The 25,967-nt window shown below is 38.5% G+C and overlaps 2 protein-coding genes across 2 annotated transcripts in view; one reads left to right on the forward strand and one right to left on the reverse strand.

Annotated features, from left to right (window-relative positions):
• Window positions 1–236: 236 nt before the first annotated feature.
• LOC121725969 (ankycorbin) lies at window positions 237–15,433 on the forward strand. The gene is made up of 8 exons (XM_042113172.1): window positions 237–482; window positions 2,366–2,645; window positions 8,153–8,286; window positions 8,380–8,552; window positions 11,249–11,514; window positions 11,597–14,177; window positions 14,291–14,685; window positions 14,795–15,433. Exons 1-8 carry the CDS (start codon window positions 252–254, stop codon window positions 15,073–15,075), a joined length of 4,341 nt encoding a protein of 1,446 aa, XP_041969106.1. The 5' UTR covers window positions 237–251; the 3' UTR covers window positions 15,076–15,433.
• A 380-nt stretch (window positions 15,434–15,813) lies between these two features.
• The window catches only part of LOC121725964 (dynein beta chain, ciliary-like), a 64,636-nt gene continuing 54,482 nt past the window's right edge, over window positions 15,814–25,967 (reverse strand). Inside the window, exons 67-80 of the mRNA XM_042113165.1 lie at window positions 25,444–25,625; window positions 24,917–25,048; window positions 24,569–24,701; window positions 22,669–22,895; window positions 22,341–22,464; window positions 21,892–22,028; window positions 21,244–21,439; window positions 20,407–20,580; window positions 20,200–20,268; window positions 17,945–18,127; window positions 17,479–17,652; window positions 16,553–16,701; window positions 16,214–16,408; window positions 15,814–15,958 (exon numbers count right to left, since the gene is read on the reverse strand). Of these exons, the coding sequence (XP_041969099.1) occupies window positions 15,859–15,958; window positions 16,214–16,408; window positions 16,553–16,701; window positions 17,479–17,652; window positions 17,945–18,127; window positions 20,200–20,268; window positions 20,407–20,580; window positions 21,244–21,439; window positions 21,892–22,028; window positions 22,341–22,464; window positions 22,669–22,895; window positions 24,569–24,701; window positions 24,917–25,048; window positions 25,444–25,625 (2,175 nt within the window). The 3' untranslated portion in view covers window positions 15,814–15,858. The remainder of the gene's footprint in view (window positions 15,959–16,213; window positions 16,409–16,552; window positions 16,702–17,478; window positions 17,653–17,944; window positions 18,128–20,199; window positions 20,269–20,406; window positions 20,581–21,243; window positions 21,440–21,891; window positions 22,029–22,340; window positions 22,465–22,668; window positions 22,896–24,568; window positions 24,702–24,916; window positions 25,049–25,443; window positions 25,626–25,967) is intronic.

Raw genomic sequence — 25,967 nt, forward strand, 5'->3', positions numbered from 1 at the left:
CCAGTCTCAGTTCGACAGCAAATTAATGAAACGGTGACCCGGTTTCGTGAAATGTGTTTGATAAGGCGTCGCGTGCCGCCCGGAGCCGCGAGTCCAAGCGGGCAGTGGGCGGGCGCGCCGCCGAGGATCGAGGGTCAGTCGGAGCCTCGCGCCCTCCGCGCCCGCTCGTCGGCATCATGCCTCGCCGCTGACGCCGCACGTGGCCGCCGCGACACCCGCCACCTCCGCCACCGCCGCCACCGCGAGCTGGCATGGAAAGACGCGGGGAGAGCGGCCGGGGCGAGCCCATCCCGAGCATACTAAAGAAGTCCAAAAAGAATCGCACCGACGATCTCCTCGACAAGAGCGCAAAGATAAAGCGCGAGAGAAACATCGGCAAGAAGGGCGATGTGAACGTCCCGCTGGCGCAGGGCTGCACGCCGCTCATGTACGCCTGCCAGCAGGCCGACTACAACACTGTCGTCGAAATACTCAACGCCGACGTAAGTGCCGCAATACGGGAACACTTTGCTTTCGCAGACTTCGGTCGAATGTATGTTGATATGATTTGTTTTTGCAGATTGAATGTATTTTATATGAGCAAATGTTTATAGATACCGTGGATTGTGGTAGGTAGAACCACAGGTAGAATTCTCTGGCTTCAATGCTTCTCTAAGCTCTTTAATCCTTTTCAGACCTTAGATATCTTTCCTCCCATTTTTTGGTATTTTCACCCACTTAAGTAGGATTTCGGAACTTAGGAAAGGAAGTACCAAGGCAAAATTTTTAATATTAATTCGATATCGAATTTTTAAAGATTCATAATGTTCATAGGTACTAATAAGAAAAGTAAATTCTTGCCACAATGTTGTGAGCTAAAATCTTGAAAAATTGTTGCGAATTTAATTCCTAAACAAGAGGATTACATAAATTCGATGAAGTTTCAGACGCAAAGCGCTTCGAAGAAACTTTAATTGTTAAATTGAAAGATTTTGCTCACCTTGGTGCACTACAGTAATAAAGAACAACATTTCTAGTGAGGCACAGTAAAAATAATATAGAGGTTTTGTTTTTTGGTACTAAGCGAGGCACGCGATTATACGTCGTGCCGCGAACGAGCTTCGCCATCCGCCATCCATTTGTCTGTAAACAGAATGAAACCATTTCGGAGTCGATGTATTATACTGCCGATGTGGGTCAAGGGACTGTGGCATCTAAAGAAAAATTGAATGCCATCCCCGAAAATGTGGTGTACTAAGTGTTAATGATTGACTTGAGACTACATTGGTACTATTGGTAGTCCCCATAACTGGGGTCGATGTAAATCACTGGTTAGTGGTCTAGCGCATCGGCTAATGCCTTGAGTCTCTACATATTTGTTAAACTAAATTAAGATTCAAAATTTTAATTCAATGACTCTAATAAATTTATACACTAATGACTAATTTAAACTTTGAAGCTCATGCAAGCTTGGTTAATGGATATTTGGTATAGTATGCAGAGGTGACAACCGGCAAGAGAAAAAAAAGAGCTCAATAGTTTAAATATAATATACCCCCGACCCTACCATTACCTGTCGTTAAAAATGTGTCATTAGTTATTACGTCTGGTATTTTCGCCTGGCGTCGAATTCGGAAAGCCCGGAAACCCATAAGTATGTAGATATGCATTAATTTATTTGGGTGGACGTCGGGTTGCTTTATTGGGTCCGATCTTTGACGTCATTGGAAACTTTTTTATTGGGTTGGGACCTGAGTATCCTCTTACCTAAACTTGTTACTTATTACAATCAAGTTATGACTACTTTGCTTAATTTTTAAAAACATCTTCTATAATCATGAAATGTTAATAAAACCATTGATCGATGACTACGATGAAAGTGAAAAATGTTTATGGAAATGCAACGCGAGCGGGTGGAGGTGTGGGGTGCACCCGATACACGGTACACAATAGAAGTCAATCAATAGGTGGAATCGGCGCCGTGTTACTTCGACGGAACCGTTCTCACATTACCTGGCGATTATACGAGGCAAGTGAGTAATGACACGAGCCTCGAGTCCCTCAACCGACCTATCGTTTAGCGGTCGACGATGTTCATTCATCCGACAAACGAGTAAATTAAGTTTCGACCGATTCGACGTGCAAATTGATTTGTACATTCAACAACATAAAGACAGAATAGTAGGAAGGGAAAACTTCAACACGTCCAACGTTTTGTAACATTGTACCATCGGAGAAGTTGATTTATTAGGCAGATGGTGGACGAGCGTAATTTGGTCGGGTTGTAATAAGCTTTTTTTTCGGCTGACATGACAATGCCCGATCAAATAACGTAGGTCCAGCATTACCAATGTATCAATTTCTCCCTATGTTCACTGATTCGCAGCCTTCTTCTGTACGCGTCCGGGATAGAGGTCTGCGGAGCGCGCTACACTACTGCGCGTCGAGCGGAGCGGGCGCAAGCGGGGCGGCGCGCGCGGCGTGCGCGGACCGCGTGCTGATGGCGGCGCCGGCGCTGGCGGACGCGCGCGACGCCGACGGCCTGACGCCGCTGCACCTGGCGGTGGTGCACGGCAACGTGCCGCTCGTGCAGGCGCTGCTCGCCGCCGGCGCCGACGTTAACGCACAGGACGACGAGCAGCATACAGTCGTTCACTGGGCCACGGGTAAACACTGTTTTCTTGGCACAAAAAATTGGCCAAAAATTGTGTTTTTGTAAGGCCCTTAAATTTTTATTTTATTTAAATATTGTTATTAATTATTACGAAAGACATACTTAATTTTAAATTATAACTAAGGACTTTGTCAAAATTTCAAGTGCCTAGCTGTTGTCGAGCAGAAAAGGCCAAAAAATCGCGTTTATTGTATGGGACAATGGGATTCAAAACAAAATAAAAATTAATATTTAAGGATTAAATATTATTTAAGGATATTATTATATCCTTAAATATTAGTTTTATTTTGTTTTTAGTATTTGTTGTTATAGCGGCAACAAAAATACATAATCTGTAAAAATTTGAGAAGTGTAGCTATAGCGGTTATTGAGTTACAGGCTGGAGACAGACAGACAGATAGACGGACAGACGGACAGACATCGAAGTCTCAGTAATAGGGTCCCATTTTTACCCTTTGGGTATGGCACCCTAAAAAGTAAAAAAGAAAATGTTATTCCAGTGAAGGACAGCGGCTTTGTAAGTATACCTAATGGACAGTTATTATATTGGTAATTGCGTTTTGTGGGGTGATTTTGATAGCCTAATGGATGTTACCAGCGATAAATATCGGTAGTTTATTATAAAATTATGATGTTATTTTGGCTACTTTATGAAATCCTAGAGTACATTATAAGTACCACTATTATTATTAGTAATTTTCAACACGCATCGCGTTTGAATTAGCAAGCGACTTACAAGTCGGCACTCACACTTGACCTTCCTAATACCCATATTATGACCCTGACATTTCGTGATTAAAATATTAATATTTCAAATACCGAGTAAGAAATAGTTTTTTTAAATAAAATTTTCAGTTTTCTTTAATTTAGTAATTAATTAATTATTATTGTGACCGGTCATACAACTCTTAAATAAAAACTCTTGTATTTATTTCAGAGGTGATATCAGACGGTTCACTCTCATTTCACGTAGTTCCTTCTCGAAAACACATAACGAAAATAAACATTTATATTTATGATTTTAATAATTAATTGTGACGGATCACACAAATTTTAAATAAAAACTGGTCACGTCTCAGAATTCAAGGGCTCTAATTTTTATGTAGTAATTTCTCCTCGATTTATTTATTAAAGTTAATTACGTCACCAGGCCCAGTGTACAGTGAAGTGTTCCGTCAACTTAATGTTGATGATTTAAAATCTTATGAAAGTGATACTAGTGTCGGAGTGCGATTACAGCATTTTGCTAGACGGTGTCCAAGTGCTAGTGTGGGCAAAAGGGACGTGCAAACGTCACCAATTCGTAAAAAGCGAGTTAGTTTTGAGGACTCTTTAGTTCAGATTTTTCCTTCATTGTGCATAATATTAATGCTCAAACTTTTATTGTTTTTATCATTAGGCTTTTTTGCATAATCTTTGTGCATTGTTTTAGTTTTAAATTACATATATACTTCTATTATTTTACCATTTTTTTAATATTTTTTACCATTTCTAATATTTTTTACAATTTATTATTTTTTATTATTCTTTTAACTTTTGTTTAATTTTTCTCGTTTCGCAGTAACCTTGCTATGTAGCTGCTTATAATGTAAGATTATCGTTTACGAGTTGTCTAAGCTTTAACGTTTACTTTCCTTTCATCTCAGGCGCGGGAGTATGTTCGAGGTAACATCGAACAGATCAGCATTTTTACATTATAATAATCGCTTTCGCACATTGCGAGCGCAGTTGTCGAGTAGTTGCCGAGTTGTCAACCAATCGGTCCGCCCGTCGGAGTCGCAGCCTTGACAGCTCGTAACCATTACCATTTACCATAATTAAACCATAATATAATTGACCAGTGAAACCCGTGTAGTAAATAGTGAATAAATAATTTAACCAGTTTTGCATCTTTTAAATCTACCAACCACGCGTGAGTTAACCATAAACTAAACCATCAGAACAACCAAAGCACCAAACCAAACCACTAGAAACTCCACCCCAAAAACAATACCCTTTTCAACGGGTATACTTAACTATAGAAACCGGCCAAGTGCGTGTCGTGCCACGCGCATTGTAGGATTCCGTAGTACCGCTAGTTTTTGATAATTATTGTATGGTCAATGAATGCACATTTATAACGTGTTTTAACTTTTACACTACTGAGTACTAACAACATCATCTCAGTTACGTTCAAAGGAATTTAAACGAAAAGTTCCTTTGTACTTCTACGAATACATTTTTTGTAGTTGATCGACTATAATTACACAATAACTTATGAAACCTTCTTAGCTGTGATAGTTTTTCTTTTAAATTCAGCATATTTCATTCTTCCGTAAATTTTTCACATTTTCAGAAGCAACCGTTTAGCTGGTAGATGGAGGGGGGGACACTAGACTCTAAATGATTTTTTCCACTTTAAAACTTAATATTTCACAAATGGATCCCTAAATCGGAAAATGATCTACGAATACTCATAATATTTTTAAATACCTATCCAACAACACACCACACGGTGGGGTAGACGCGAAAAAAAATCACCCCCGCATTGATGTGTAGGGGAGGTAGGTACTTACGACAGACGGACGGACAGACGGACAGACCGAAACTATAAGGGTGTCTTGTTGACTACGGAACCCTAATAATAGTGCCTTTGGCGTAAGTCATCCTAACACAGAACGTTATTATTACTCGGTCTCGGCGCTATTACATCGACGAGCTCAATAGGATAGGTCTACGTCAAAATTATTTACGATAAAATATTATCTTAGTAGTTAAGTAAATTTAAAATTTTGTAAGTAGATTTTTTCCCCTTTAATTTCGTGATATTACACGCGAAAGCTCGTCGATCAGGGTCCAGCCCGAAGGTGGTATTGTAATGTAATGCTCAAAGCCGATTCTATAATGTAATTCCACCAAAACATTTCTTGTATAATGTTCCCGAGACGACCATATAAGGTTTACCCTGTCTAAAAGATATGAGATCTCATGCAGAGCCAAGCTTCTGAATCTACAGGGCTTAACTCTACTGACCCTAACTTCAAACAAATTCTAGATAGGTAAATATATGTATGGCTTCACCGGTTCGCTACCGTCGCGGAGGTGATGCAAATATTTAGTTTCAGATCTAACGTTAGGAACGAAACAGCCGAGCCATACAATATAATATATATTTACTGATATAATATTATGTAGAATTTTGTTTTAGTTAGGGTCAGTAGAGTTAGGCCGTGTTGATTCAGAAGCTTTGGCTCTACATGAGGTCTCATATCTTTTTCACAGGGTAAACCTTATGTGGTCGTCTCGGCAACATTTTACAATAAATGGTTTGGTGAGAACGTGAACTATTAAACTGAGAATATTATGAACTATCTGATACATCGGAAAGCAACTCTACTTCACAACTTAAATGTTTGTTGTTTAAAAAAACGACGAAACACTTCGAGAAAAGTTAGGTAGTGCCCTTGCGCTTCGCTTGGCTCGTCTCGGCGGGTGCAATACCAGATATTACACGCGTAAAATTCTATAGATTTAATAATTATATTTTGGTGGTAAGCAAATCATTATTAAGATCATTCGAAAATAGAAATTCCTTTTTTCGTCAACATACATGCGTGTCAAGGGAACTAAAAGATCACGCTAGATCCACGAATATGTTATGCATTGGATACTGGACTTCCCCGCACAATCGTATTTATTACATGCGATGCGCATAATATAATGGTACCCCGTATAACCTACGTCAAAGGTTTTTTCGGCTATAAAAAGATACCGAAACAAATCGATTAAAAACGAACAAGAAAAAACAATTAGCTTTATATACAGCGCATGTTATCCATAATATTTTATTTATGACTACCATGGTGTAATCAATATAATATAATATTTAATATTAAATAAAATCGGCCAAGTGCGAGTTGGACTCGCGCACGAAAGGTTCCGTAACATTATAGAGCAAAATTAGGCCAAAATTTGTATTTTTTGTATAGGAGCCCCCCTTAATTTTTTATTTTATTTTAAAACTATTATACAAATATATTAAATTATACACATAATATAATTAAGGACTCTGAGAAAAATTCAAGTACCTACCTGTTGTCATTATTGATATAGAGCAAAAAAGGCCAAAAAATCACGTTTGTTGTATGGGAGCCCCCCTTAAATATTAATTTTATTTTGATTTTAGTATTTGTTGTTATAGCGGCAACAGATATACATAATCTGTGAAAATTTCAACTCTCTAACTATTACCGTTCTTGAGTTACAGCCTGGAGACAGACAGACAGATGGACTGACAACGAAGTCTTAGTAATAGGGTTCCGTTTTTACCCTTTGGGTACGGAACCCTAAATACGTGATTGTTTAGAGTTTATGTAGAGTTGCAAAGCATTTATCAGGTAAAATAACTTATGACGTAATATTATTAGAGTTGTTGCGTTTATAAACTTGTCTTCAAGTAACTTATAATAATAATCAAGTTCAATGTAGGTGCTCGTGCGTATGATTCAATGAATCATTAATAATTATAATTTACACTTTAAAACCTTCCCTGGACTTCTACGAATATTTTAAGACGAAAATCAGCCCAATCCATCCAGCCGTTTTCGAGTTTTAGCGCGACTAACACATTTCGAAAATCCATTTATATATATATATATATATATATATATATATATATATATATATATATATATATATATATATATATATATATATATATATATATATATATATATATATATATATATATATATATATATATATATATAGATATCAAGACTTCTATAGCTAGCAATATAATTAAACACCTAACATTGTGGTTGACCAGGAAATTCTTGAGCCTGCAATTAATAGCACCTCATTTCTTATTGACCGTTACATAATATTATTGTTAAAAGTTGCGCCAAAACTCGTTTATAGCGGGGAACCTTACATTTTTCCGGGATAAAAAGTATCCTATGTCCTTTCCCGGGACTCAAAGTATCTCCATATCCAGCTTAAAATGGACTGCCTCTTTAACTATTGTATTAACTGATATTAATAATAATATAATCATAACATGGTATCCATCATAATGATAATTTGGAAAGAGTGGATGTTATAGCTAAATGCGAGGGTTACGGGTTAATATTGAGCGGCTAGGAGTATACCTGGGCAGGCATGTATTCCATATGCATAATGTATTACATGAGTCATGACTCATGATTCATGAATACACTGCCTTGAACTCGTTTATCGCCGCTATCTAGTATTCGGACTTTGACGGTTAAAAGGTCAAGAGTTTAACTTTCGGAACGTTCAATATCAAATAGGTCAATCCTCGACAGGTTGTGCTTTTTATTATTTTTGGGTTTCTTAATGGATTTCTCAAACCGGAATCTACTATTAGATTTATTATCCGCCTGACCATTTGTGTTTTTTCTCTACGTATTGTTACTTATAGCAAAAATTTCCTTAACGACTTCAGATTTTTAAACTTTTGTACAACGTACTCGAGCATAACGTGTAAAAAATGTGCAGTGTGTGGTGAGGTGGGAGCACTGAGAGCTGTGCTGGCCGCCGGCGCCGAGTCGGCGACTCCAGACCAGCACGGAGGGTACCCGCTACATTACGCCGCGCAAATGTGTGGCGCTCCAGCGGCCACCGATCATCAGGTCTTAAAATTGTGCTTACATTATCAGCTGTTGCCTAGCATACAGAAATCCTTGAATTTGATTTTAATAAATAAAGTAAATGGTTGCCAATAGAGTCGTGGGGCGGCGTTGGAGGTCCTGCGCGCGCTGGTGAAGGAGGGTCGCGCGCGCGTGGACGTGCGCGACGCGGACGGACGCACGCCGCTGCTGTGGGCCGCCTCAGCCGGCTCGGCCGCCGCCGTGCTCGCGCTGCACCAGACCGGAGCCAACGTTGAAGATGCTGACAGGTATGTTATGTACTTATGATATTGAATGTACTGTCACTTCTTGGTGGAAATTCATCTTCAATTAAATAATTATACACTTTCCTTACACTTATTCCACTTTATTTTATTATATTTATTACAAAATTGTTAAATACACGACCGGTTTCGAAAAAATCATCATCAGGTGTACTGCAGGTAATTTTAAATTTTAAAAAAAATTTATAAACAAAACATGGGTTGTCAGCATCACAAAATTTTTCTACTATTTTCTACCAAAAATCACAAATTAAATTTTAAATGTATTGGAATCTATAAAATTGATAAACTAAAAACAATAATTACATTAAATATATCAGCAAATCAATTAAATGTCCTGTAACCATAATTAATAATATAATAATAATAAAAATTCATAAAATGCGTCAATCTTAAATAAGTCAATAATGTCACAAAATAATAAATTGATAAAAACATGTCAAAGTAATGCCAATGTCAGTTTATAAAATCTCTAATTACTAAATTAATTAATGTCAAAAGTAAAATAATGTCCTAAAATAAATTTTATATGTCCTGTAATAATACCGAATTTGAGAGGCATGTCTGATCGTTTATAAGGTTCCCATATTTCTTGTGTCTGTTTATTTCCAGTGCTTCTAATGCATCCATCTTCCTGCTTTTCGGCAATACATGTAGTTATTCGATGTTTTTATCGGGTTCGAAGTGATGTCTATTGGTATTTAAGTGTTCGGCAAATGTGGATCTATCCGTTTTCTTCTTCCACGCTGTTAGATGTTCTTTGATTCTTTTTGATTTGATTTGATTGTTTTTTTTCTACCTGTTTGGCCTATATATACTCCACTACATATATCGCAGGTAAGTTTGTATATACCACTGCTGTCCGTGATATTATATTTGTCTTTATTGTTACACAATAAATTCTTAAGGGAACCTGTGGTGTAAAACGCTACCTTTGTATCTTTGTTTTGCAGAATTCTCTGAAATCTGTAGGATAATGGACCAATGTAAGGAATTTTTACCCATGTTTTTACTGTTTTTTCTCTATGGTTATACAGCATTTTTTCTATCATTCTTTTCTTAGCTCTCTTTAACATTCTGTCGATCAATCCTCTTTTGTAGCCGTTATTTTCAGCAATGTGCTTTATGGTATTTAGCTCCACTCTGAAATCTTTTGTATCCAGAGGTACCTTCAGCAGCCGGTGTATAAAAGCATGGAATGTAGCATGCTTATGCTGATGTGGATGGCATGAGTTTGCGTGGAAGATGTTGTCGCTGTACGTAGGTTTCCTAAAGATATTAAATTTATGTCGGCCACGCTCTATATGTATCGTTAATCCAGAAAATTCAATGTGTTGTTTCCTATTTCTATCGTCATTTGTATTTTGTTGCTGTAAGTATTAATATCCCTGAAAAACTGATTTAACAGCGAGTGATCACCTTTCCATGTGCAAATGATGTCATCCACATATCTGTACCAATATACAATATTGTCTTTATATGAGGATTCCAGAATTTTTGTTTCCAGATTGTCCATGTAAATGTCTGCGCATAGAGGAGACAAAGGGCTGCCCATCGCTAGTCCATCTATTTGTTTATAAATCTTATTATTGTATATAAAATAATTTTGTTCTAGGCAAACCTTAAAAATAGCCTTTAAATCTATAACTTCCTGTGCATCCAATTGTGACGTGGATGATCATATATCGTACGTATGTTTTGGTTGAAATTTTGTCAATTGTTTGAAAATTATATTAGCTTTTTTTAGCCAAGTTATAAGCTGGTGCTGTGACATATGAAACTACTGGTCTTATTGGCTCTCCCTGCTTGTGTAGTTTGTAGAATCCATAAAGTCTCGGTGGCAGGGAGTTCATAGGTAAAATTGTTTCTATCGGTATCTTTTTAAGCACACTGTCGGTGGAGCGAACTACTTCTTTGACTTCATTATGAAAAACTTCGGTAGGATGCTTTTTTAAAAATTTCAACAAAACATGGGTTATGTTTTGTTTACAATTTTTTTTTAAATTTAAAATTACCTGCAGTACACCTGATGATGATTTTTTCGAAACCGGTCGTGTATTTAACAATTTTGTAATAAATATATTAAAATAAAGTGGAATAAGTGCAAGGAAAGTGTATAATTATTTAATGTTATGTACTTACCAAGGAATCGATTAATAGACAGATGGCAGATCTACATAATTTAACCGGACTATGACAAGCCCAGCTGACAAATTATGACTAACGTCGACTTTTCATAGCACCACAAACAGGGCCCGATCTAAGGGGGGGCGAGCCGGGCATTTGCCCTGAGCGGCATAAATGAGGGGCGGCAAAATTGATTTATTCCGGAAGATACTAAACCTAGCCATCCACCACTTAAGTTTGAGAATTTTACCAGCTAACCTACCATAAGTTGGGTAGTGGAAATATTTGAGTATTTTACTTAAATATTCCTCCTATTTTCCCCCAACAACTATATGTTTCCTGTATGCAAAGGGCGGCGAAAATGATCTTTGCCCGGAGCGGCTAAATGATCGGGTCCTGTCTTCAAATTAAAGTAGATTCACTATTTGCCTATGAACCATTTTTTCTTATGGTGTATGACATATTATATTATATTATTATGATATGATAATAGTGATTTATTTAATTTTTGGGATGGATTGGTAAAAATAACAAAATATTCTTTATATAAACAGAGACGGTTTGACGGCTTTACATTGTGCGGCGGCGAGGGGCCACACGGAGGCTTTGGAGACGCTGGTCGGGTTATGTGGGGCACGGGTGGACGTCGCCGACACGCACGGCTGTACTCCGCTACACTATGCGGCGGCGCTGGGCCATGCTGATGCTACTTCGGCCCTTCTAGAACATGGCGCTGACGCTCATAGACAAGATAGAAGAGGGCGGAGCCCAGCCCACACGGCAGCTGCCAAGGGCCAAATAGAAACTGTACGAATCTTAGGTCCGTGCCAAAGCAGAATCTAATAATGTGCTATAAACTCAAATTTACAAACATAATAATCGCTTAACTATTTTTATTTTAGGTGCAAACGGTGCTAATTTGTGGCTAAGAAATTCAAAAGGTGATTTGCCTCTACATGAAGCAGTAGCATCGGGTAGAAGAGAGTTAGTAAAATGGCTATTAGACGGTCGACCGTCTCAAGTTAATGCGACAAATCATGAAGGACGTACTCCTCTACATATTGCTGCAGCAACTGATAATGCAGACCTTTGTCGTTTATTGCTAGATCGTGGTGCAGAAGTGAACCCAGTAGCGAGATCTTCAAAAAATGAAACATTGACGCCATTAGATTGTGCTACTTGCAGAGGTCATAGATCAACTGCTAAATATTTACAAATGCACGGTGGGCTGCCTGCCACAAAATTAACAAACGCACACATTGTTATTGACGGTGCACCAATAACTGGTTTGCCCACACGAAAAGTAACTAGCACAAAAATTGACGTCCGAGATCGAATCAGAATAGAAAAGCGTGAGGTAGTTGAACTTTCCAGTCCTAATCAAGATAAGAAAATTTTAAGTCACCTACATAGTGACTCCGATTCAAATAGTACTTCATCAAATGCTGAAATCAGGAGACGTAGAAGTAATAAAAAATATTCGGAACGTAGGAAGGAATTTTCAAGAAAACAAAAAAGTTTAAGCGATGGACACGATAGCGAAATTGAAAGGTGTGCTGTACGATCGAAACATAAACATAGGAGAAGTACATCTAAAAGCAAAAGTAGGTCTAGAAGTGAACCTTCGAGGAAAAAACGATCCAGTTCTAAATATCGTCAACGACGATATTCATCTACGGAAACTAGTTCTGAAACCAGTAGCAATAAGGAAACAAAAAGAAGGCGATATCGAAAACATAAAAGAAGATCCAGTTTAAGTTCGGACAGTAGTTTAGATTCAAATGAAAGGAAAAACACAAAACGCAAAGGTAAAAAGACTTCAATACATATAGAAAATGATGACTTAAAGCAGACTGTAAATATTGTAAAGTATAAAGAATTAGAATCTCCAAATCTGATGGAGTCTAAAATGAATGTTAAAGAAGACGGGAACATTTCTCCAAACGTTTCACAGGAGGCTTCTGAAGATAAAAATAAGTTATTGAAAAGTAAAACTCAAAGTGAAACGGAAACCGATACGTTATCTGTTAAAACAAATATGGTTGTTACTGAAGCAGAGATTCATATGGAACGGGAATCAAGTCAACACGGTAACTCAGAACTTAACGTTAAACTAGACCCCTTTAATAATGTGTCAATAGAAACAGTTAATTTATCAGTCACTCACAAAGACTTAAGTGAAAACAAAAATGAAAAAGAAACAAATGGTATGGAAAATGATGTCAAGTTGCAGAGTGAAGATATTAAGATTATTGATAAAAAAATAAGCTTCGATTCTGCTAAAAGCAATGCCGAGTCTAAGGAAATGGTAGAACCAGAAGTTCTCAAAGAAAATAATACATTAGAAGCACAAGGTAGTAAAGAAAATTCTGAAAAGGATGATGACACAAAAAAAGAAATCGAGTCTGAAGCAAAAGATGAAAGTGAAGAAAAAAATATTGCTGATGCTAATAATGAAGCATTAGACAATGATGGAAAAGAAACTCTTGATGCCAGAGAAAAAAACCGATCATTTCAAGTATTATCCGGTCCTGATTCTATAGAAAACGTTAAAGAAATGCCGTCTTCAAGTCAGGAACTAGATAAAACGCCAAGCCTTTTAGAAAAAGAAAATTTAGATACACAATATAAAAGCTCCCCATCTGTTTCATTCTCAAATGAGGATAAAATATTTCAAATTAAAAATTCTGAAAATAAGTCAGATCACCTGATGGGTGAACGAGTTAAAGAAATCGGTAGTGAAAATGAAAAAGAAGCATCAAATGATCAAACAGATAAAAAGAGCACTGCTAGCGTTGTAAATAAATCAGATAAAGGTATAATTTCGGTACTAGATAGTAATGAACCTTTTGATGATATCGAACAAGAAAATATGACCAGGGTTAAAGAATATGATCATGGGCAAGTAGAGTCCACGAAAAGATCGCAAAAAACAGCGAGAGATAGTCAAACAAGCAGTAGAAAGAGTAGTATTTACGAAACCGAAAGTTATAAAGTTCTTTCAGATACCATTGGAGCTGTAGATACAGGAGTTGGAATATTAAAAAAATCTAGTAAAATGGAAGATGAATTTTCTTTAGAAGATAGAATCTTTGAAAAGAAACTGCAAAAAGACTCGTCACTGGGAAGAGTCCCAAGTGTTAGCGATAACGAAATATATTACAGTAATTCTGCTGTGAACGGTCGACGTAAGCGTTTTCGCAAGAAAGGAAGAACAAAAAGCAGGCTAACTATAAGGTCAAAAAGTGAAAACTCAGAAAGAGGTTACGAATCCAGTGCAGTCATCGATTCAGGCTTTGAACCCAGTCCTAGACCTGCTCAACGACTTATAATGAGTCCGAGGCTTAACGCGTATTACCAACAAAGGCGAAGCGCAAGACTGTCGGGAAGATCTGATAGCAAAATACCCGTCCGAAAGCCGGGTGATAAAAATGCTGTCGATATGCGATCTGTCACTCAAAGAATTCAAACTAATATGAGAAGGTATGAGTAGTTACTTGTTTACTAAATAACACATACTATTTTATATTTGATTCAATCTTATTCTTGATATAAGTACGTTTTAAAAAATTAAAATGCTATTAAAATTTTTACAGATATTATTGCGAAAGGAAGATATTTCAACATTTACTTGAACTGAAACGTTTACAAATTAGATCGAGCAAGACAAACGAATCTGTGCTTGTGAAAAGAGCTATAGACGAATACAATAAATCCAGTCTGAGCACAGTCGGCCTAGGTCCGTACAGTAATCCAGATTACTCTTTCAGTAGTTTCGAAAAATTTTTATACGAGAGCTTGAGAAAGCTACAGAAAAGCGGAAAAAGACATTTGGACAATCTTCCTGAAAAGCCGATAGACTTTGATTTTGGTGAGAGTGAGCTGTACAAAATGAGTGGTATCCCCGATAACCCGTGTCTGTGTACGAGCAAGACGCACCGATGCTATCACGCCGTTCACGCATACACAGGAATACCATGTTCTGCTTATAGTAAGTTTTATTTAGATTTTTATCGTCTCGACAGAGACCAGACATTTATTACTATATGGTCTCGATTATCATTTCAGGGTGTATCTTTATTTTATATTAACTATTACAGTTCCGTATAAGTGGAATCATCACACGATGCCGAAGCCGTCCACGGCAGGAACGGTCACGAAGTCCAAAGGCTTCCTGCCGAAGATAAACTCGAAGCCGCCGGGAAAAGCGCACGTCACATTAGAGGTGTCGCACGGCACAGAGCGACAGCTCATCGCGTTGCCGGCCGAGCGACTCGACAAGAACAAGAAGTACTACGTCACATTCACCGTCAAAGGATCCGAACCGCCTTCGGACAACGACGCTTCTCCCAAGTCGAACAAGAGTGTAAAGAGCGGATAACCACGTTTAAATTTTGTGTAATAACATCACATTTCGAGAGCACATTAGGTAACGATAAGGTCGATAAGTCACTGCCAGATAAAACTAGCAAAACATACAAATGCGACAAATGGTTACAGATAATAATTTTGATGGTCTGCATTGTAAAATGTTTTATTAAATTGTAACCCTTCATAAGTAAACAAAAATGAAATCAAATTACTTTAACAATATCTTATTTAAAGCTTTCATGTATTGAGTTAGTGTAATAGGAGCAATCGCACTAGGACATTAGATCATTAGTAACTACACTACAGTGTACGAAAAGGTAACATTATTTATAATTCGTAATACTTTTTGTCAGCACATTCTTTTATGCGAAGGCAAAATAAGTTTTAGTTAAAAACAATAAAATGTATAATTTACTTTTTATTGCAACTGTACAGTATTATATATTTTAGCTATAAATCAGACTTGTTTGCTAATTAATATATTAAAGAGGAATGATAGGTTTTGTATAGTTTTATGGTTGACTGTGCTAATTTAAGACTTACTTTCAGTAAAACGTACGTATTTTGTAACTTATTTAGACTGAATTAAACCGTCCCCAAATATTATGTACAAGTTACTTTTTAAAATATTATACTATTTTTGTAAAGTCGAACTGGTTACTAGTATTTGTTGAAAGTTATAAATAAATTATATTAAATATAAAGATGAATTATTACCGTCAATGACTAAGTCGCAAAATTATACAAAAATACTTTAATACATAAGCAAGAAAATACTAACTAGGTACAGTAACTAAACTCCAAGAAGAAGAGCTACTCCCGCCAGAGTCCAGCGAGTTGGCTTGTCCTTAGTTTTCAGGTTAAATGTCCACACGTAGGTAGGTCCACGCATTCTGAAAAAAAAAACGTAGCTTTAATTAAAAATAAATTTATAAAATGGAAACGTTAATATCTACAGAAAAGGATACAACGTCAAGTGTGTATTGAAGGGCTGCGACCTGATACGAACTGCAAAAAATTTGATCGGTCCCTAGAAAAGCGATCTTTTCTATTTCTTGGCTTTGCTACATCAAATTGTAAGTACCTACTTAAATACCCAAAACATGTGCGGTGACCATCGCTGTTGGCATGTGTCCTAAATCACTAACCTGGTCTTATATACGGGGCACTCGTAGACGTTGCGTAGGTCCTGCTTGTCCTGGGTGACGGCTTTGACGTAGACGACGGGCAGCACGGGGAACAGCTCCATCATGCGCGACTCCACGATGCCGCCCGACACCGTGTCCCAGCGCGCGCCCTCCATGTACAGACCGTGGATGTTGGCGCCCTCGCGAGGCGGTGCGCTATAAAGGGCAGGATTTATATTTTCTTATATATTATATATTATATTTTCTCTCGAGTGATCTTAAAATTGTGTTTTCACCTATTGATAGGAACAGTGTAAAAAATAGCGCTCAAGGAACATTATGTAATAATAATATGCTCACTTGAAATCTCCGCGGAACTTCTTGGTGACGTCACAGTTGAGGCACATCTTGTCGAGGGGCCACTCGTTCTTGCGCGCCGTCTGCTGCATGATCGCCGTGAGGAACGACTGCGGGTTGAAGAACCCGGCCAGCCACACCGCCGGCGGCAGCTGCTCACGGAAAAACAGAAACAGCTCGAAATGATCAATCCTTTAGGCTACGTTTCCACCACCCATTTATTCAAAATCTGTTCAGCAGTTTAATTGTGAAGAGGTAACAGACTGACAGACAGCCAGAAAAACACTTTCCCAGTTATAACATTAGTATAAGGCTGCGTTTCCACCAGAGCTGAGCGGAGCTGTGTTGCGAGGAATGTGTTTTTGAAAACCAATAGAATCGCTTCATTGACATGACTTTGCCATGACTTCGCTCAGCGCGGCGATGCTATTGGTCGCAACACAGCTCCGCTCAACTCTGGTGGAAACGCAGCCTTATAATAATGTTATAAATGTGAAAGTGCTTGTCTGGCTGTCTGTCATTCTGTTAACTGCTGAACCGATTTCGAATAAATGGGTATGGAGAAACATTACGTCTCGAGAAAGGACAGTTTGTGACAATAGTTGTGTTGCGGAAAAATGTACGGTACCAACGCAATAAACTTTCACCTCTCTCATCTAGTACCTACATCAATAATAATATTTGATGTAGGTACTAGATAAACACTATTGTAAAAAAATATAAAATATGTTTTTACAATAGTGGGTTTCAGCATGGTCCTGGTACCGTCGTTCAAGTTATAAAAAATATGGTCGTCTCTACATTAATATATATGATGGCAACTTTTCCGTAAAAACATCAATGGACTCTACACTTCACCACTGTTTACCGTGAAAATACATTTTTGTTAATCTTCAGTACATGAGCCATTTTAATATAATCAAGCTCACATTAAAATCCCCGGACCAGTTCTCGAGCTCGGTAAGTCGGAGGCAGAGGTCAGAGAACCAGGCGGCGAGACCGAGCAGGCTGGGGTAGGCCAGCTTCGTCCACGACTCCGGCACGTGGTCCATGAACAGAGACTCCATCAGCTTCTCCATGTCGCTGCTTATTGTCAGTTCACCCTAACAAATAAATATTCGTTTACATTTTTATAAAGTGTATATTTTCAGAAAATTAAAATTGACTGATTGATTATTTCAAGACGAAAATTTAAATGTCAATGGTGGGTATCGGCCGCAAACATATCTGATCGCTGCTCAGTGCGCGAGCGGTGAGCACCGCCCTGATCATATTTCGCCCCACAAAAGAAATCTAAATCACCATCTTCCTCTCCCTTTCATTTTTCCCGAGCGATTTTATATGTGCTCGGCCCATAACGTACACAAGTTTACCCCGTGTATGCTATGCTCTCACCTTGAGCCCCAGCTCCAACTCCTTCAGCGATCGTCGTATCTCGCCCATAAGGCGGTTCATGCGCTCGCACTCCTGCAGCGCCACGATGGTGTACGGCGTCAGCTCCTCCACCTTGCCCATCAGCTCGGCCAAGTTAAACGGCTCCGGCACGCGGTCCATTATGTCGTCCACTATTACCCGTACCTGAATAATAGTAGACGCTATTATTACCGTTTTCGAGTCACGTTTTTTTTATTAACTGTCAAATTTTTTAGTCGAAAGTTATGTTTCAGATGGCATATTATCGTGCGACAAAACATATATTATGCAAACAAGTTGTCAGCATGTTGTCAGATGCAAATCAGTAGATTTTAAAACAGGGGCCTTACTCCCGAAAGTGATATCGATTTCGATTTTCGATTTCAACGGTTTTTGACACTTTAGACATGCTATAGACATCTAAAATAGCGCACGATCGTGCTGCGGATCGATTTGAAACTAATCAACCTCAATGAATTTTGCTATTCCTGACAACTATGCTAGCGCACGATCGGGCTGTGGCTCATTTTGGAACTAATCAGCATCGAAACATTCCCCAAATCGAAATCTTAGGTGCTCGCAACAAACAAAATTGTCTGAGAATCGACTTTCAGATCGTGTACAAAGGTCAAATTTCACGGTAGCAACAGAGGCATCGACATCTGTTGAGATCGCTTGTTGCCGAGTTAGGTATTGTAAACGTTTTTAGGGTCACTGTGGTATCGATTGGTATGGTATCATTATTATTTTCACATAATAATATAGCTCACCTGCAAGCTTTTTTAATGTGATTGATGGCGCCTCCAATGGAGCTCTACAGCTATACGGTCCCATTTAAGTTTGGTATCGTGCTTAGCTTGGCTCGCCCGCATGTACCCTTTTGCGATTCCTAGATTTTCTTCCAGGAATCTCAACAACATTTATATTTTATACTTAGGTTTTTCTTTTTATGAAAGAAGAGGACAAACGAGCAAACGGGTCACCTGATGGAAAGCAACTTCTGTCGCCCATGGACACTCGCAGGATCAGAAGAGCTGCAGGTGCGTTGCCGGCCTTTTAAGAGGGAATAGGATAATAGGGGAGGGTAGGGATGGGAAGGGAAGGGAATAGGAGAGGATAGGGAAGGGAATTGGGCCTCCGGTAAACTCACTCGGCGAAACACAGCGCAAGCGCTGTTTCACGCCGGTTTTCTGTGATAACGTGGTATTTCTCCGGTCAAGCCGGCCCATTCGTGCCGAAGCATGGCTCTCCCACGTATAAATAAGTAAGGTGCGTCGGACGGACCATTATTTTCCAAATAAAAACTAACTTTTGATGTCGGCATGCAGGGATACAAATTTTACAAATTTTATACTAGAATATATTGTATACTTATGACAATGTTAAGTGTAACTACAAAAGAGAATTTACATATTTGTTTAATGTCAAGATGTTCCTTAACGAGAATAACCATTTTAAACCCACTAAAGTAGAAAATAGGCACATCCATCTAAAGTTTCTAAAGAAATGTATTTTTATGATAATGACGAAAAAAACACAAACATTACATATAATCGATGTAACATCTTCTAAACATATAAATAAAATTGGAGTGTCTGTTTGTAATATTGAAAGAACCGTTTTTTACTACAGGCATATGAATGTAATATGTAGGTACATAAGTACACCAAAACAACATTTTTTACAATTTTTGTCTGTATGTCTGTCTGTCTGTATGTCTGTTTGTTCCGGCTAATCTCTGAAACGGCTGGAGCTATTTTGCCGGGACTTTTTTTGATAGATAGCTGATGTAGTAAGGTGTAACTTAGGCTACTTTTTAAACGACTTCCAAAAAGGAGGAGGTTATATTTTACTTTTTTCATATTTGTTAGCGGACTATCCATCTTTGTTATTATACTATGTTGACGCGGACGAAGTCGCGGGCAACAGCTAGTATTTCATATTTTTCGTAACCTTCTAATAATTTTAAATAACAATACAACGTTGCCATAACGACGTTGACAAGACGCCATGGCAACATCTCGATTTTGATACGATTTTGTTCCGGAATTCCTACAAGTTACAATGACATCAAAAACGAAATCGAAATCAGACTCGTATCAAGTTAATATCAGTTTCGGGAATAAGGCACCTGATCTTAAATTATATAAAGTTATGGTATAACGCAAGAGAGGGACAGGGATCACGATCTTAATATAAAGTAATCGTTTGAAATAAAAGTAAATAATTATCCATACCATTTCTTCTTTTGTCGCCCCACCCCCAGCTTGGGCGCCAGTGTCTCGGGGTTGCATTTCAAACACCACCTACGCATATTCTTGCTTTGATTACGTCATAAAAACACCACACAACACCAAAATATGTTCTAACATTTAGTACTTAGTATTGTATTGTATAACATGGGGTCAAATTGGTTAAAAGTACAATTACTTTACAAAACTTACTTTAGCGAGGCGTTCGGAAACGGTAGTCAAGTATCCAATCTCAGCATTGGGATGTAGTCCGTACAAATACGGCGTTTCTTCTGGTAGGAAGTCGTCAATGTACTGGTGGTAGCCCGCGTAGTCTGAGTTGGGCGGCGAAATAAACCCGGGAGCTAACGTCAGTTCACCGTCCACCTAAGAATATTAAATTGCAGAAGATAAAGTTGATATTCAATTATTTTAGATTCAAAATATTTAAAAAGGGCAAAGGAAAAATGGGACAAAATAATTATATTCTACGAGTACATATTTGATCACCAAGCGAATTTGGGGTCTTGACCAATCAAAACGCGTTAGGCATTTTATGAAAACCCCATTTCGTAGTTTATTACACCGAGAGAACATCGAAACCATAATCGAAATCGACTGTCACATTATGGGATTAGAAGAATCGGTGTTTTTTTTTGTTTTTTATTTTATTTAATAAGGGGGCCAACGAGCAAACGGGTCACCTGATGGTAAGCAACTACCGTCGCCCATGGACACTCGCAGCATCAAAAGAGCTGCAGATGCGTTGCCGGCCTTTTAAGAGGGAATACGCTCTTTTCTTGAAGGTTTGCAGGTCGTATCGGTCTGGAAATACTGCTGGTGACAGTTCATTCCAGAGTTTTACAGTGCGCGGAAGAAAGTTGTACAGTCAACAAAATATACAGACGAACAAAATATAACCTTCTCCTTTTTGGAAGTCGGTTAAAAACAAATCGCATCATCATTATCATCGGGAACTACCACGTATTAATAAACAACGCTTAACAGTTAACACATCCTATACTCGTAGTTCCAACATCTCGCACATACCAACTCCGGCTGCATGTACTCGAGCAGGAAGGTGCGGCAGAGGCGGCGGTCCCAGTCGTCGGTGATGTGCCCGCCGTACATTATCTCGCCGAACAGGTAACGCAGGTCCTCCCACGGCACGCGCGGGTTCGCCTCCAGGTAGTTGTACAGCACGTACACGCAGATCGACAGGTCGCCGAAGTTGAACGGGTACACCCTGTTGACGGGATAAGGGGAAACACTTGACGGCTGCGGTTTCGCAACGACGTCATATTTACGCTGTTATAATTTTACTGTTATAACTTATAATATTATCTCTTTTGGACTTTAATCCCCTTATAAACAAACAGATTGTAATCGATTTGCATTTAATAGGTCTTAGCCTCAATTTCACCAACGTCTGTTAGTGTTAACAGCTTTTTAAAATTTCATGTCTTCTCCTTCATTCATAAGAAAAACGAAAGAGGTAACGTGATACTAATTCGAGCGTTAACTTTAACAGTCGTTGGTGAAATTGGGGCTTAATATTAAATATCAAGCCTATCTTTATTTCGTTGCCGTACTACCCTGGTAACGAAAATTGATGTTGTGGAAATGTTGAAAATGACGACATTATCCGTATAATTAACTATAAATTTATAATAGTCAAGTACTAATGATGGATCGGACCTGTTCCACCCCTGCGGGCCGAACTTGCGTCTCTCGGCGACGACGGCATGGAAGTAGCACAGCGAGAACAGCACCGCCTTGAACTCCGCCTCCTTGCTGCACATCTCCAGCGTCTCCTGGCTGAAGTTGTCCAGCGCCTGATAAACATTACCTAAATTTTATCGGTTTTTCTTGGCATTTGCTAAGAAAAACCGACAAAAGTGAATAAAATATGAAAGTATAGAAATTAGGATTCTATTACTAATATTTGCGTGTCCATCCATCTATCAGTCACAACTCACATCGTTCACAATTACTGCATGATAAGCTAGACAACTGAGACTATGCCAGTCTATTATCTCCGTTAGCTCTACATTCTATGTACCTAGTCACATTTGTTCCAAAAATGTATGCAATATTTTAGTAATCCTACAAACAATCAACATCTTAGCACGTAAATATTAGCGAACCTTATGCAAGTTGGCCCACATGCCGATGGGCGGCTCATTGGTGATCTTGATGGCGGACTCGAGGATGCCCTGCGGGATGATGTGGTACTCCGCGTATGGCGCCGGCTCCGCGCTCAAAAACAGGCTGAAAAACCATCGCAACGCATTCATGACCGAATCTAAATCTAGGCCAAAACCGTTTATATCCGTTAGGTGGATTCGAAGCCCTCTTTAATGCAAATAAAAAAGTGTCAAGAAAACAGCACTCCAACGGCTTGAAATAATTTACAAGTAACCGTTTACAAAACTTCAATATTATTATTTCAACCAGAACAGACATGTGACGCACCGATAATCCTCCATAGGATTTTCGAAGGTATCTTCCATTCGTTTCTCGAGGGTCGGCAGCCACTTGGCTACGAGATGTATGTTCTGTAGGAACACCCAGTGGCCTCTGGACGAGGCGACCGCCATGGCCTCCTCGGCGACTACCTCTTGGCCTTGGCCTAGCGACACGATGTGGAAATTCTTCTTATCTGCTGTGAAGCCCACTTTCTTGCCCAAATTTTCTAAATCCTGGAAAGGAAATTTATTAACAGCTTAGGTACATCATATCTAGGTAAAAGTTCCAATAACATTTGTTATAAAAGAGTTGTCTATAAAGACCATATTATTATTATAAACTCAGTTGTTACTCAAATAATATTACTATGTAACATAATTCCACATGATCATCTTACGTAGTTTCTTAAAATGGTACTTTGCTGTTTAATATGTTATTTAGTCGATAAGTTGTCTAAGGTGGTGTTTTTGACCGACTTCCAAAAAGGAGGAGGTAATACGTTCGGCTGTATGTATCTTTTTTTTTGTATGTTCATTGATTACTCAGCCGTTTGTGGTCCGATTTTCAAATCTTGAATTTGGTACCATGTTCACAAAAATGGTGATCTGATGATGGGATCTTTGAGGAATTGAGGGGGGGACTCATTGAAATTTGTATGGAAACATATAGTGATTTCAATTTTTTCTGAAGTATTCGAGGCACATGCTACCAAAAAGTAAGACTTCACACGAGGTTATACCCTGGATCCGAAGTACCCAACAGAACTTTTGAATCTCTATAGATACATATTCGGGAATTTTTGCGTTGTTTAAACTACTGAAAGCATAAGCCAATATATCAATTTGATTAATCCTCATCATCACAATTATAGTTATACCATGGGTCATCACATTATGACCCAATTAGTGGTACTTTTTGTGATATTTTGCATCGAAGCTGATGTTTTTGATCATTGTTTCGCTGTTTGTGGACTGATTTTAGAAATTCTTGTGTTGTTGTATAGGATATAATCTAAATTTTGTGTAACAATTACAAAAGTGATGATCTGATGATGGGATCTATGAGCAGTCGAGGTAAATCCTTGAAATTAATTAAAACACACGTCATAGTGGTTAAAAAGTTGTTTCTAGTAACTTAAACATATGTTACAATTAAGTGAAATTTTATACGAAGGTGTCCCTGGACCCAGAGACGCTGAACAGAACTCCTGAACCTTTAAAGATAAAAGTTTGGAAATTGCAGCATCGCTTAGAGAACTGCAAGCATTTACCACAATTTCGCTTACAATAACATAATGTGAATAGTTAACATTCGTAGTGGTTATGTACGCATAAAGCCTTATCTTGTAGATAACTAAAAAGAGTGAAATTATTATTTTTAACAAAAAATTAAAACCCAACTTCCAAGGTAAAAACAATAACAATATGAACTAAAAAGTATTAAATAACTCTTACTCTTTAATATTGCCTTTTTCAGAATTCGTCTAAATATCAACTATTTCTGTACATACTAATTTAATCGTGAGTTCAGTCAATGTCAGAATATCTGAAACTTTTGGGACTGGTACCGACTTCAAAATAATGTACAGAAATAGTTGATATTTAGACGAATTCTGAAAAAGGCAATATTAAAGAGTAAGAGTTATTTAATACTGTTTAGTTCATATTAATTATTATTATTGTTTTTACCTGGGAAGTCGGTTTTAATTTTTTGTTAAAATAATAAACAATACTTATTCAATTACCACGCGTAGCACAACCAACGGCCACCGCAATATTTTTCAACAATACAAGAATTGAATTAATTCTGACAAACTGACAGGACAGCATGACAGTTTTCCTTTATCTAATTACCAATTTTGTCCATAATATTTTCGTACAAAGAAAACCATTTCTATGGTTGGAACCTTAAGCGGGTCGACGCCGGGTGACAGTATGAAGAACACGGGCGTGGTGCTGGTGGTCTCGGCGAAGGACTTGTGCAGCGGCGGCGAGCGCGCCTCCACGTACTTCGTACCGAGGTTCTCTTCGCAGAACGCCCTGTAGTAGACGTTGCAGATTTTTTTAAACTCACTTGGATAATTAAATAAAATCTTTTCTTAAGGTTCTGTTCTAAGCAAAACGACAATCGACCGCGACCGACAAAAATCAAATAAAATGATACTTTATGACATAGGCTGGTAGGTTTCATTCGCGACTACAGAGCGGCGGTGGCATGGGTCACTAGATAAATATTGTAACAAAACAAGACGCACTCGGAGGCGTATGACATGCGATCTGGGCGCAGGGTGCGGATGATGCACAGCCGCTGCAACGCGGTCTTGTTCTTCCACTCGCCCGGCAGCTTGTCGCGCTCCGGCGCCTCGCCCTCCGTGTACTTCCGCCACCTATAACACAACAAAACATTAAAAAAAAAACTTTTGAATACTCAAAACTCCTTTGGCAAGAGTTGTTTTGAGCGCAGAATATTAGACTGCAAAACATTAACATATAGCAAAATTAAATGCGCAATGTTCGATTATTGGTAGAGCGAAAAGTGATACACTGCTGCTCGCGCACAGAGGACGCTGACGCTATAAATTGTAGATCGCGATCAAACGACGACACCCATTTGTCATCAATTGATCGCGGTCGAACGATTGTACAGTTTTTACATTTTTAGAACAATATTTAACACATGCACATGCCTCGCCTCCTTTAGTTTGCCGAGTGATCCGTGCCCAATTTTCTACTTGAAAATCTGGTCATTTTCTACACGACAGTGCCACACTATTGCACTCACCGCTTAGCCGCTCCCTCGATGTCCTTGTCGAGGCCGTCGAAGGCGTCCATCTTGGAGAGCGATACGATGCCGCCCCACGAGGTGTTGCTGAGCCACGAGTACGGCGACGTCTCCGGCGCCACGGCGTACTTCAGTAGGAAGTCTAGCTCCCGAGGGTCCACTTTCCCCTCCGCCGTTAATATCTAGTTACATTGTTTTCATTTGATTAAGCTTTAGAAAGAAGTATGTACAATATTTATTACATTTGATCATGGAAAAGAATCACATCATTGTCAATTATTACTTATAAACATCTATATACTTCATAATAAACGTGTGTGACTATATACAGGGTGTAACAAAAACAAGTGATAATACTTTAGGGTGTGTACGTGTTCCCTGTAGAGATTTCACTGTGAAAGTAGCAGCGCTGAAAGACCACAATTTTTTTTCACTTTTGTATGGACAAGGGCCCGAGCGTCACTAGTTTCCCCATACAAAAGTGAAAAAAATGTTTGGTCTTTCAGCGCTGCTACTTTCACAGT

Source organism: Aricia agestis, chromosome 4 (assembly GCF_905147365.1).
Source record: "Aricia agestis chromosome 4, ilAriAges1.1, whole genome shotgun sequence".
In the NCBI taxonomy this organism is placed as follows: Eukaryota; Metazoa; Arthropoda; class Insecta; order Lepidoptera; family Lycaenidae; genus Aricia; species Aricia agestis.